This window comes from Schistocerca serialis, chromosome 7, assembly GCF_023864345.2.
Source record: "Schistocerca serialis cubense isolate TAMUIC-IGC-003099 chromosome 7, iqSchSeri2.2, whole genome shotgun sequence".
NCBI classification, from domain to species: Eukaryota; Metazoa; Arthropoda; class Insecta; order Orthoptera; family Acrididae; genus Schistocerca; species Schistocerca serialis.
The window spans coordinates 160,081,108-160,095,308 of NC_064644.1; the positions used below are offsets into that span (position 1 = coordinate 160,081,108).

General features: G+C 47.7%; 1 protein-coding gene across 1 annotated transcript in view; it reads left to right on the plus strand.

The window, feature by feature from the left end:
- The first annotated feature begins 9,480 nt into the window (after positions 1 to 9,480).
- Positions 9,481 to 14,201, plus strand: part of LOC126412870 (fat-like cadherin-related tumor suppressor homolog) — an 894,730-nt gene continuing 890,009 nt past the window's right edge. Inside the window, exon 1 of the mRNA XM_050082746.1 lies at positions 9,481 to 12,331. Within this exon, the coding sequence (XP_049938703.1) occupies positions 9,500 to 12,331 (2,832 nt within the window). The 5' untranslated portion in view covers positions 9,481 to 9,499. The remainder of the gene's footprint in view (positions 12,332 to 14,201) is intronic.

The following is a 14,201-nucleotide window of genomic DNA, read 5'->3' on the forward strand; positions in this document are numbered from 1 at the left end:
TTGGCCCGTAACTCTTAATAATGGCTGGTTTGGCGGTTTTCCGCAATGTAGACACCCTGCCCAGCCGTAAGGCATAGTTCAGTAACATTATTAGGAACGGGGTGATCTGTGGTGGTACTGTTTTCCGTGTTCCCAAATAGATGCCGGCTGGTCGAGATGTTTTTTTTTTTTTTGTTTTCGACTCTGAGATTGCTAGCGCAACCCCTTCTTGCGCAAAATGACAGGTAACCGTGGCAGTGTTCTATGGCGTGTTTAGGTCTTCTCCTAGAGTTGTGTGATATTGTATGTCTGTATTGATGACGCCGTCAGGAAGCAGTTTGTACAAAATGTTCAGATGTGTGTGAAATCTTATGGGACTTAACTGATAAGGTCATCAGTCCCTGAGCTTACACACTACTTAACCTAAATTATCCTAAGGACAAACACACACCCATGCCGGAGGGAGGACTCGAACCTCCGCTGGGACCAGACGCACAGTCCATGACTGCAGCGCCTGAGACCGTTCGGCTAATCCCACGCGGCGCGCAGTTTGTACAGCAGAAACTCGGCCGTATTCCTCTGTCCCGTCGTCAAAATGGTTCAAATGGCTGAGAGCACTATGGGACTTACTTAACATTTGAGGTCAGCAGTCCCCTAGAACTTAGAACTACTTAAACCTAACTAACCTAAGGACATCACACACATCCATGCCAGAGGCAGGATTCGAACGTGCGATCGTAGCAGTCGCGCGGTTCCAGACTGTAGCTCCTAGAACCGCTCGGCCACACTGGCCTGCTGTCCCGTCGTCATCGTGCTGTCATCGTGCCTTAGCGTTCCGAGAACTAGTGGGGTTTTTTACCTTCTCTGTCAGTAGTTTGTATGTTCCTCCCATATATTTTGTGTTGTTACACATCGTTCTCAGTGTTGTCTACATATGTTCTATAGGGTCAGTCTGTATAACTCATAGCTCATGTGCATGCATATATGCCTCTAGTCGTAGGCATATGTCTTCTGGTATCACCCTTTGCTGTGATTTTAAGGTTTAATTCATAATAAGGTTCAAAACAAAAGGATTTCTGGCACTAGCTACAGGTTAGAAACCGCGCACTTTGATACAATGAAAAAAGCAGGTTGCCAGTCTCAGAACAATAATTTACGACCTCTTGGTCACTCCACAGTTCAGTACTTCATGTTTGGGCATTAGGCTGCTGTAGTAGGGCGGATCGAGTGACAAGCTAACGGTTCGCGCGAAAGTTGAAGCGCCGTATTTTCAGAAGATAACTACATACTTTCAGAATTATGCCTCCAGTAATTTCTCGGGATCGATTGCTGGGGGCTGATATCTTATAAGTGTACTTTTTCCCCTTCAAAGGTATGAGGTCATGTTGGTGATGATGTTTCCTTCTGAATCATGTCGTAAAGACTGAAAGTAGCTCCACCCTCGCCGCAGTCTCAGTAAGGCAGACAGTTTAACCGACAGCGAGTAATCGCGAAGAAGTTGGATCCCTTCGAAATTAGGCTTTCGTCGTTTCGCTACACTCCACTTCTCGCGGGAGGTAAACAGGGCAGGTGTTGTTCGCGGGTGTACCGGAGCGGCGCGCCGGCTTAATCTCTGTAGAGGTATTACGACCGTGACGGCTCAGATACAGCTGGTGATAGGCCGCCTTAATTGCTCGCTGGATTCTCCGCTAACTACCCGCCTTCTGCGCTGCGCAACTTGTGCTCTCAAAGGGGCCTTAATCAGCGCCATCCCGCAGCAACCCCCAACCCCAGCCCAAGGCTCACTCTGCCTCCCGTCTCCTCGGGTCAAAGCCGCGTTCTGACGGTGGTCACTGATTCTAATCCCGGCGAGTCTGCAGCTGCAGAGTGAAAATATCATTCTGGAAACATCCCCCAGGCTGTGGCTAAGCCATGTCTCCGCAGTATCCTTTCTTTCAGGAGTGCTAGTTCTGCAAGGTACGCAGGAGAGCTTCTGTAAAGTTTGGAAGGTAGGAGACGTGATACTGGCAGAAGTAAAGCTGTGAGTACCCGGCGTGAGTCGTGCTTCGGTAGCTCAGATGGTAGAGCACTTGCCCGCGAAAGGCAAAGGTCCCGAGTTCGAGTCTCGGTCGGGCACACAGTTTTAATCTTCCAGGAAGTTTCATACTTTTTATTCTCTTCTCAATACCGGCTGAGGTATGACGTGTCATGCGTATTACTTGGTCGAGTCCGCAGCTCGTGGTCGTGTGGTAGCGTTCTCGCTTCCCACGCCCGGGTTCCCGGGTTCGATTCCCGGCGGGGTCAGGGATTTTCTCTGCCTCGTGATGACTGGGTGTTGTGTGCTGTCCTCAGGTCAGTTAGGTTTAAGTAGTTCTAAGTTCTAGGGGACTGATGACCATAGATGTTAAGTCCCATAGTGCTCAGAGCCATTTGAACCATTTTTTTTTTTACTTGGTCGACTTCCCTGCTTCGCTGACGCAAGTTGAAACACTCTGCCGCTAGAAGGCTCCGAATTGTAGCGTGAAGAAAACAGCAGGATGTAATTGAGTTTGGAATTCGAAGTGTTCTTCCACACATGGAGCACCCTCTCCTTCAACATGTGATTGCCAGACCGCACAAGAGCTCTGTGACGTCTGTAGCAATGCCACGCATTGCGTTCATTGTCATCGATCATCCTCCGTACTGTCCCGACTTCGCCCCATCCGAGTTTCATCTGTTTGCAAAACTTAAAGAACACCTTCGAGGACTTCAATTTGATAGCGATGAGGTGGTGCAAGCGGAGGTGAGGTTGTGTCTCCGTCAATAAAGTCAGCCGCGCGGGATTAGCCGAGCGGTCTAGGGCGCTGCAGTCATGGACTGTGCGGCTGGTCCCGGCGGAGTTCTCCCTCGGGCATGGGTGTGTGTGTGTGTTTGTCCTTAGGATAATTTAGGTTAAGCAGTGTGTAAGCTTAGGGACTGATGACCTTAAGATTTCACACACATTTGAATTGAATAAAGTCAAAAATTCTACAGTGAAGGTATGAAGGTATCAACAAACTGGTTTCTCGTTGGGTGAAACGTGTTCATCGCCAAGGTGACTTTGTTCCGAAATAAATATGTATACACGAAGAATAACGATGTAGAATGTTAATAATGATTATTTTATTTAAAAAGCTTCAAGAGTTTTCACATTAAAAACTCGGAGTTATTACTTGCCAGCACGCCCTCCTACTTCACTGAACGGGGAAAAATATCGCCCAGTTTCAGTTGCAGGTTATCTATGTCACGCCTTTCAGGGCCACAAAAATTTTAATTTCAATATTTCATAAATTGTTGTCCGATTTAGAAATTTCAAATGCTGTCATAATCTACTCGTTAAGAGCTATTATCTTACGTTAATGGTGTAATACAACAAGTCAGGTATTAAAGTCAGAAATTATTCTCTAGGTCTTCAGGCAAGTAACTCACGGCGCACAAATTATCCAGACTATTCACCCATTATTTGTGAATTAGAGCGTCTTTCAGTAAAAATTACACGTAATTTGGACAGCAGGTGTAATAGACAGTCAACCAGTTGCAGTAAATGGTGGTTTTCAAAAACCTTTACCATGGTTTCGACGGATTTAAACCCGTCTACCTCAGAAGGACTAACAGAATTCACTTTATCAATCAGTCAGTAAAGCTATCTCCAAGTCACGTGTCGACAATGGTCTGCATGCCCATACGTAAAATTTAAGGACCCTAGAAACAAGGGCTTGTCATATCAGTAAAACCAACCTCTTAAAATAACAGACCTCGTTGACAGCTACACGCATGTAGCCACTAACATGGTCTGTTATTTTAAGTGATGTTGTGACAAGCCCTTGTTTCTAGGGTCCTTAAATTTTACATATACACATGCAGACCATTGTCGACACGTGACTTGGAGATAGCTTTAATGATTGCTAATGTGAATTCTGTTAGTCCTTCTGAGGTAGACAGCTGTAAAAAATTATTTTTAAAAACAACCATTTATTGCAACTTGTTGACTGTCTATTACACCTGCTGCTCTAATGATTGCTGTAGTGCAGCAGTGTTATAAAATTCATAATTTGGAACCTTTCTCGCTGTCACGTGCCAAAAAGTAATGAGGGGGGAAAAAGTATAGCGCTTACTACATATCTATTCATAGAATAAAACATTGGCATCAAGCATGTCTTTTTAAGAATTTTCTTCTATACTATTAACTCTATTCGCAACACATATTGTAGATGGTATCAACATATATCACTGAATGTTCTTGCAAAATTATATCATAAAACGACTTACAGTTCAGAAGAATGACGTCATGAACACTGAGATGCATGAAAACTAGCCTTTTCTTAAAATGGAGTGCAAATGACCCGGAATATACTCTTCCAGCATTTCATAAATAGAGCACTTAGTGACTATTAACTAATTTTAAACGGAATTTCAAACCCTTTGTAAACTTTCCTCGCTTATAGCGCCACAAAATAACGAAAAGAAAACAGATTTTCGCTTTCTAAATATTCGTTGTTCATGCAGTAAAGCTTCAGCGTCAAGAATGACTTTTCAATGTATTATATCTGTACTATTAACTCTATTGGCGAAAGGGCAAACAGTACCCGCATATACCATTGAACATATCTACAACCATACCTACGTAATTATGTCATTGCACGGCAGACATTTAGCACATTAAGTCATTTCTATAGTAGTCAGACGACTGAAGCTATTTTATACCTGGGAGCTCTATTCTCTAAGGAATCGGAGGTGACTGGTTTCACTGGTGACTATTTAAATGATTCTATGCATGCTATATAATTATGCAGTCTTGTTTCGCGGGGTCTACGCTTGTAGTCTCCTGAAACTCTGAGAGTAGGCTTTCGCCGAACAGATGGCGTTTTATTTCAAGTATCTGCCACTTCAGATTTTTCATTGATATAACAAACATGTGATTGTTTTAGTTTGTTCTATGGCATACTGACAACATTCTCAATACGAAAACACGATTTAAACCATCACTGTTTATTTTACTATCATAAAACGGAAGCCCTAGCTGTAACAGAAACATATGCAAAATAGTCTGTTATTATTAATATTGTCTTCCATGTCGTTAATGTACAATATGAATAGCTGACGTACCAACGTTTTGTCTGGAGCACACCTAATATTATTTCAGCATTTGTTTATAACTTTCCAACCAATATAACTTGCAGCGTCATCGCGACCAAGAAATCCGTATCCAGTGACACGCTTTCGTTTGATACGTCATATCACGGTACTTTCTTTAATAAACGTTGGTGCACTGGGTTCCCCCGTGGAAGACCTAAGTATTCGGTAGTTTTTTGATGGAAAATAATAAAAAGCAACACAAGCCTATGTGTCGATCTCGTTACTCTTCCTTTTTTACCAAACTGTTCCTGTCAGATTGCATTACGTTTGTGTTTTGATGTCCCGCGCTATATCCTTTTTTACGCCCATTTTTTCACCATCGAACAAATGATCTTACAGCTTCCTTTTATCCCCTTCGCAGTTTTAATTATCGCGTTGTTTCGTTGACATCAAATGTTAAATTATCACTACCGCAGATGAAGGCGTTGCAGAATTTAAAGTAACTTTTGTCTATAAAAATAAAATCACTGCACGAGTCCGCGACCGTTCTTAACTAGTCAATGCAACCGTGCATCTTGACCGCTGTTATATCTGTATACACACCTTAACGCTTTTCGGCCACAGCAGAATCTACTGTTGGCGTTGCAAACGGCCGATGCTCAAACGGTGTACACCAGGGTGGACTGGGACGAGGAAACAGCTTGCCTTGCGTCTATCGCGAGTGTATCGGCGCGGGCTGCGGCAGGTATGGCCTCGTCTGCAGCGTCAACACCAGAACCAAACACAATAGCCACGAGATGGCGACAGTACCAAACCCTACAGTTCTTTCTACGTTAACATTGTAAAGCCTTCCTGTGTAATTTAATATGAACTCAACACATCGTATATGCTCGACTTACGAAAATAATAAGAGGTTGCTGTATAGCTATATGTACGTTACTGTTCGGGTGAAGTACGTTAAGTTTTGCCTTGTAAAGAGTTGTAGCAGTACGTAAAAATGCTTTATCAACACTGTTGGCCATTTAAAATTCTACACATTAATTTTCATGCAGTGGCTGTGTGCTTAAAATGTGAGGTGAATGTGAATTTTCAACGGGACAAGCTCTAGTCATTATTTTTATACATTTTTGTACACGAAAGTACTTTTGCTTCAAAAGCGAACGTGTTTACGACTCTTGCCATTTGTGATTCAGCCGTAGCAATATCAGAATTGGCTTCTTCTGTGCTTGGGAAACATCTTTTTTACTTTTGACATTTTATTATCAAGTCTTCGTGGTTTTATGTTCAGCTGCAATTGTGGTGGCTTATTTGGTACGTTGAATAATGTGGGTATCGCATCCCGTACATGTTTCCTACGTTTCACATTCATTAATTTGAATGGAAGCGTGGTGACGAAAACTTAGCGAGGTTGAAATGGTTCAAATGGCTCTGAGCACTATGGGACTTAGCTTCTGAGGTCATCAGCCTCCTAGAACTTAGAACTACTTAAACCTAACCAACCTAAGGACATCACACACATCCATGCCCGAGGCACCGTTACGGTCGGAGGTTCGAATCCTGCCTCGGGCATGGATGTGTGTGATGTCCTTAGGTTAGTTAGATTTAAGTAGTTCCAAGTTCTAGGGGACTGATGACGTCAGATGTTAAATCCCACAGTGCTCAGAGCCATTTGAACCATGCCCGAGGCAGGCTTCGAACCTGTGACTGTAGCGGTTGCGCGGTTCCAGACTGTAGCGCCTAGAACCGATCGTCCATTCCGGCCGGCTGCTTACCGAGGGTCCTCCATAGTGTGGAGGGCGAAAAGCATAGCCAGAATAAAAGACCTGACAGAAATACACTAGACTTAACATAAGTACAGCTATTACAATGGATAAAACTAAATTAGACCAAAACCTAGATGTAAACAGTGTCGGCGCACCGTCGCAGTTGCCACAGGCAAACACGGTAGTTGAAACCTGTCAATAGTGTAATTATGTTAGTAGTAGCTCTTGTAATTAACTTAGTAGTAGCTATAGTATAGCATAGATCTTCTTAGGCTAAGAGATAAATCAAAAGGTATTTAAGCCTGAGGATCAATGGCTTGAGGACCAATTCCAAGCCGGCCAGAGTGGCTGAGCGGTTCTACGCGCTAAAGTCTGGAACTGCGCGACCGCTACGGTCGCAGTTTCGAATCCTGCCTCGGGCAGGGATGTGTGTGGTGTCCTTAGGTTAGTTAGGTTTAAGTAGTTCTAAGTTCTAGGGGACTGATGACCACAGATGTTAAGTCCCATAGTGCTCAGAGCCATTTGAACCATTTTGGAACCAATTCCAAGGCGTTCATCCTCAGTACCCCAGGGTGGCGGGACTACAAACTTGTTCCTTTCCTATCTTCTTTCCTCTTCTTCATTTATAACTATTTATTCGTATTTCCTTTTCAAAAATTCAAATTCCTTGTACATATTTGTTAAACGGTTTTGGGAAATCAAAACAAAGAAAGAAAACAAAATGGAATAAAATGAAAATAAAAGATATAAACAAAATAAGAACAACGACCCGCCTCCACGAGGCGGGACACGGCCAACGCTGCGACCGTATGTGGGAACTGGTGTGGAGGTTAAAGCCACATCAGCGCCCGTACACCGATCGCAGCGGCTAAGAGGTCAGATAAGACCCACCTTAAGTAATTAGGTGGTGGGTCGTTAAAACAGGGCGGCAAGTGAAAAAAAAAACAAGTTCCTTTGTTTCCTCTCAACGCTTCAGGAGAGGTTACGAAATGTGTATCTGCCTGATTTACATTGTACAAGGAAGAAGAACACTGTAATTTTGCATACACAGTAGTTCGCAATTATAATAGCTTCCTAAGCGTGTTAATAAAGAATACGTTTATGGCGAATGTTAACTATTATTTTGTTGATACAATTATAATTTAAATGCTTGCAATGTGTTTGACTGAATCGAGTACTAACAGATTCTTTCCGAACCAGTTGCCTGCATCCAACCATTTCTTCTGCAAATATTGAGGAAAGTTAAAGACAGATGGGGCGCCATCATCTTTTAAGACTTTCATTAATGCTACTGGTCTCGCTTGGTAGCAATTATCTGTGAAGTGCCGGTTGCTCACAGTACTGTACGAGGTAGGGCCCAATTATCTCTGCGAATTGCTTGTACCCCTAATTTTAAAATTCCCTGCCGAGAAAATGGAAATCTTCATAAAGAAAAAACAGATACAAAATCGAACACGAAAAGTATTGTCGGCAGTAGTGCAATTTATACATTAAATGCCATGTGGTAGCTCTATGAAACTGAACTCCACTTCCTTTGTTTTGTGTTAGCAGAAGAGCCAACACCGTGTTACTAGTGGAGGCCGAATTGCACGCGTTTTAGCTCACGCAGGCTGGCGTGAGGAGGGAAGAACTATACTGACGTGAGGTCTGGAACATGACAAGGAATGAGAATTCAGAAAGCGGACGTAATTAGTTTGATAACTTTAATCCATTAATGATGAACGTCGCTCTTGACGGTACATGAGTCACAATATTATCTGTTCAGAATACATTCTTGAAGATAGTACTTATAGTAACTGAATATGGCGCCTTGCTAGGCCGTAGCAAATGACGTAGCTGAAGGCTATGCTAAACCATCGTCTCGGCAAATGAGAGCGTAAGTAGACAGTGAACCCTCGCTAGCAAAGTCGGCTGTGCAACTGGGGCGAGTGTTAGGGAGTGTCTCTAGACCTGCCGTGTGGCGGCGCTCGGTCTGCAATCACTGATAGTGGCGACACGCGGGTCCGCCGTATACTAACGGACCGCGGCCGATTTAAAGGCTACCACCTAGCAAATGTGGTGTTTGGCGGCGACACCACACTTTGCTCTGAGTTCTCTACAACTATAAACTACACAATATTTCACCGGAATATATGTATAAAAGTAATCAGTCGGTCACAATTTATTTTCAAACCACGCAAAGCACAGTGTAAGAACACGGCCCTCGCGAGGCGGACGAAGCTGCCAACATAACAATAACTGACCGTCACGATTTTCACACATCCAAAGCACTATGGTTGTGTATGCTGTTTATATTTGACATCACTGGGTGAGAAGACTTGTACTGCAATTTACCCCCTGCTGCAGGGTGAAACAGTATTGCTACCGTAATGAAACGCTGACGGTGTTTACTTCTTTGTGTCGGCAGGTCGCGATGAGCTGAAGCGGCGAGCCCCGCGATGGACGCGGCAGCGAGCCCGCGCGCCCGCCGCCTGCAGCTGCTGCTGCTGCTGCTGGTGTCCGCCGCCCCCGCGGGCGGCCCGTCGCCCACCCCCGCCTCCAGCCCCTCTGCCGGCCCCGACGCGCCGCGCCCCTCGCCGCCCCCGCCGCCTCCGCCCGGCGCCTTCCGCTTCACCAGGCCCGCCTACAATGCCAGCATCCCTGAGAACTCGCCGCCCAAGACGTACGCCACGCCCGAGGAGCGCATGGGCGTCGTCACGGCGCCCGACGACCCTCGCGAGGCGGACGCCGTCATCCGGTTCAAGATCGTCGCCGGCGACCGCGACAAGTTCTTCAAAGCGGAGGAGAAGCTGGTCGGCGACTTCTGCTTCCTGCTGCTGCGCACGCGCACCGACAAACTGGACGTGCTCAACCGCGAGCGCAAGGACCGCTACGTGCTGGACGTGCGCGCCACCAAGTCCTGGCGAGGCAACTCGAGCGCCACGCCCCTCATCGCCGACACGCGCGTCGCCGTCACCGTACTCGACACCAACGACCTCAACCCGCTCTTCTACCCCACCGAGTACGAGGTGACCGTCCCGGAAGACACGCCCTTGCACCGCAGCATCGCCCAAGTCTCCGCCGAGGACGCAGATCTCGGCAGGAACGGCGAAATCTACTACAGCTTCCTGGACGCCACGGACCAGTTCTCGGTGCACCCGATGACAGGCGTGGTGTCGCTGACGCGGCCACTGAGGTACACGGCCAAATCCGTGCACGAGCTTACGGTGAAAGCGCAGGATCGCAGTTCAATCCTCAAGCACGGTCCCCAGGCGAAGGCCAGCACGGCTACCCTCAAGGTCAGAGTCCAGCAGGTGAACCTGTTCGCTCCCGAAATCTACGTGCGGCACCTGCCCGACATCGCGGAACATTCCAACGCCGACATATACGCCATAGTGCGCGTCACAGACCGTGACAAGGGGATGCACGGCGAGATCAAGAGCCTCGATATCGTCGACGGCGATCCGGACGGCCACTTTCGCATAAAGCCTGCTGGGAAGCCTGGAGAGTACAATATCGTCGTAGTTCACCTCCTCGACCGCGAGACGGCGCCTCAGGGCTACAACCTCACGCTGAAGGCGACGGATATGGGCATTCCGCCGAAGGAGACGTACAAATCCGTGCCTGTCCACCTGACCGACCTCAACGACAATGCTCCCGTGTTCGATCGCGAGATCTACGAAGTCGAAGTGCCGGAAACGGCGCCGGTCAACACGCCAGTCATCCGCCTAAAGGTCACCGACGCCGACGAAGGCAAAAACGCACAAGTTTTCTTAGAGATAGTAGGAGGGAATGAAGGCGGAGAGTTTCGCATCAACCCCGACACTGGCATGCTCTACACGGCGGTGCAACTGGATGCGGAGGAAAAGGCCATGTACACGCTGACGGTGTCGGCGATAGACCAAGGGAACGCGGGCACCAGAAAACAGTCTTCCGCCAAAGTGAAAGTGACGGTGGCGGACACCAACGACAACGATCCACTGTTCGAAACGCCGGAAGCGACAGTGTGGGTGGACGAGAACGAGCCGGCGGGAACTACCGTCACCAAAGTGTCTGCCAAGGACCGCGACTCCGGCGAAAACGCCTACATTTCCTACAGCATCGCCAACCTGAAACCAGTGCCTTTCGAGATAGACCACTTCTCGGGAGTCGTGAAGACGACTATGGTGCTGGATTACGAGTCTATGAGGAGGGAGTACATTCTCAGGATACGTGCTTCCGACTGGGGTCTTCCGTACCGCCGACAGACAGAAATGCAGTTGAAGATTAACGTGAGGGATATCAATGACAACAGACCGCAGTTCGAGAAGGTTGACTGCTCGGGCCACGTGCCGCGCTACGTTCCGATCGGTACGGAGATCATCACGCTCTCCGCTATAGATTTTGACGCCGGAAGTATAATCAGCTACCGTCTGGTCGGCGGCAACGCGGACAGCTGCTTCGGTTTGGACGCGACCTCGGGAGTGCTGAGCGTCACCTGCGACCTGACAGATGTCAAAGTGTCCGAGCGGGAGGTGAACATCACCGCGACGGACGGCACCCACTTCTCGGATATCGTCCACGTGCTGATCAACCTGGTCAACGCCAAGAGGAGTCTGGGTTCGCCGGGCAGGATCCTCACCGACGAGACCGGAGCGTTCGAGTGCCGCGACACTGGTGTGACTCACCGCCTGACGGAGATCCTGGCCGCGGGCGAGCGCAACAACGCGCCCTACGACCTGCACCGGGAGGACTTCGCCATGATGCCCAGCCGCTACGGCGAGAACGTGCACGCGCCCGAGTTCTTGGACTTCCCGACGGGGATCAAGGTGAACGAGTCGGTGGCGCTGGGCACGACGCTGGTGAAGCTCCGCGCCAGGGACCGCGACCTCGGCTACAACGGCAAGCTGGTGTACGGCATCTCGGACGGCGACTACGACTCCGTGTTCCTCATCGACCCCGAGACGGGCGAGCTGAAGGTGGTGGGCCACCTGGACCGCGAGCGCGAGGCCGAGTACCTGCTGAACATCAGCGTGTACGACCTGGGCCGGCCGCAGAAGGCGGCGTCGCGCTTCCTGCCCGTCACCGTGCTCGACGTCAACGACAACGCGCCCAGGTTCGAGAAGGCGGTGGCCAGCTTCCGAGTGACGGAGAACGCGCTCAACGGCACGGCCATCTTCCGCGTGAACGCGACCGACGCGGACCAGGGGGAGAACGCGCGCGTCTCGTACTCGCTGGTCACCGACACGGACGACTTCGCGGTGGACGCGCGCACCGGCGTGCTGACGGTGGCGGCAGCGCTCGACCGCGAGCGGCAGGACGTGTACGAGCTGAAGGTGCGCGCCACGGACGGCGGAGGCGGAGGCGGGGGCGGCAGCGGCGACGTGCCGCCCCTGTCCTCGGACGCCATCGTGCGCATCCTCATCGACGACGTCAACGACAACGCGCCCGCCTTCGCGCTGCCCTCGTACACGGTGAAGGCGCGCGAGGACCTGCCCGTCGGAAGTGTCGTCGCCGTCGTCGGCGCCAGCGATCCGGACGTCGGCGCCGGAGGGCAGGTATGTCTGTGCTCTCAGAAGCCACAGGAATGCTTCTTCTCATCTCTTTTCTCTGTTGTTGTCGGTACTTAGCTTCGCCGCCAGCACATGGTCTCTAAGGTTGAGCCTGTATACAAACCGAAGCCTCGTCAGACGAGGACAAAGGAGCGGCTTACTTAGACTATCGCGAGCTTCAGTGGAATCACTCTGTGTGGTGCTCGGAATCTACCCAATAGACATTACGATGAGATATAGAGCTGCTGTGTACTGGCTTAATGTGCAAAGGCACGACCAGGTTAGAAAGATCACTGGAGTACCAATAGACACAAACGCCAACTAAAAAATTGAAAAATGCGTACCTGGCAAAGTGAGTGGGGCACAAGCGATAGGGCGTTATCATAGCTGTACTTCCACCAATACCTCATCTCCTACCCTCCAAACTTTACAAAAACTTTCATGTGAAACTTGCAGGATAAACACTTCTGGAAGAAAGGATTTGGTAAAAAATGACTTAGGCACAGCCTGGGAGAACCGAAGAGGTCTAGCATGAATAGGGGAAACACTTGTAGGACACACATATAAATGCCGTTGCAAAACAAGGAATTTTTCTTGTCTCTACTGTAAAACAGAATTGAAGTTAGCAACTGAGTAAAATAGCTCCAAATATTAACAATACTTGCAATGCTAAACTTTGTTGTTTTACGAATAGCATTATCCTGGGGTTTATTTCGATTAATGTGTGTTGTGGACGAACCAGGTTGCTAACGTTAACAAATTTTTCTTTATGTATATACTTACAGAAGACTATCTGTACATACTGCGGTTGTTTCACAATTTTTTTTGTGTCGTATTTGGATCAAGTCCGTTATCTACGTGTTAGACTTCCATCAATCAAAAACATTGTCAGAACCGCGATACATTATTTTTATTATCTATATGATAAAACATAATTTAACAAATAAAAGATAATTTAACGGGATACAAATGTGTCGCTTGGGAATTATCGTTTGAGGATCTGAAATGCCTTTTTCCCCTCTGAACGCTAGAGGGAAATTAAGCACAAGTCTTTTCGTCGAGTAGAAAAAGAACGTGCGTATATGAGCTTGCTGGCGATGCAACGTAATACAGATAAGGCTGGCAACGAAACTTGGTGATACACCCAAAAATTAAAGGAGGTCCCCTAAAATAACTGAAGCACAAATTACTGTTCTAATAAGGGAAGCATGAAAGAGACAGCTGGAAACAGTGGAAGACTGAAAAAGCAAAAAATAAGCTCGTGTCAGAAACAAGAAAGAGACCTCAAACAATAAGAAATTGCAGAGATAACGAGAAAGGGGACTGTGAATAGCATTCGCAGGGGGTGGGGGAGGACTGCGCACACCAAAGAGGTCGATACCACCTGTCATTCAACAGCAGCTGAATTGTTTCTGCTATTCTGATTGTCCCCTCCTAACGTCTTGCTGGATACTGCGGAAACGAATGGAAACAAGATGTAGAAGGCATCACTTTATTTATTTCTAACTAAAAAATACAGTGCGCTGGTATCTGGGTTGTGGGATTCTGAACCAACTGCAAGAGTGAAGTTGACGTGAGGTTCAAATTCCAAATCACGGCCGTATGCCTTATCTAACTTTTGAGTAAGAAGTTTCCGACGTGTCGGAAAGTCGTGATAAAGGAGAAACGTATGTGAAATGGAATAAGGTAACAGCGCGCTCGTCCCTGAAATTTGGACTTTCCTGCTATCCTGTTAGCCTTTGTCAAAGCCATATTTACTGTTACTGCCAGCTGTACGGGCTGCTTGTAGATTTCTTGTCAATGAAATGTGAATTAGAGTGTTTGATAGAACCAAGTCGAAATGGCGACCAGGAGTCTTCAGTTACGAAATCATTAG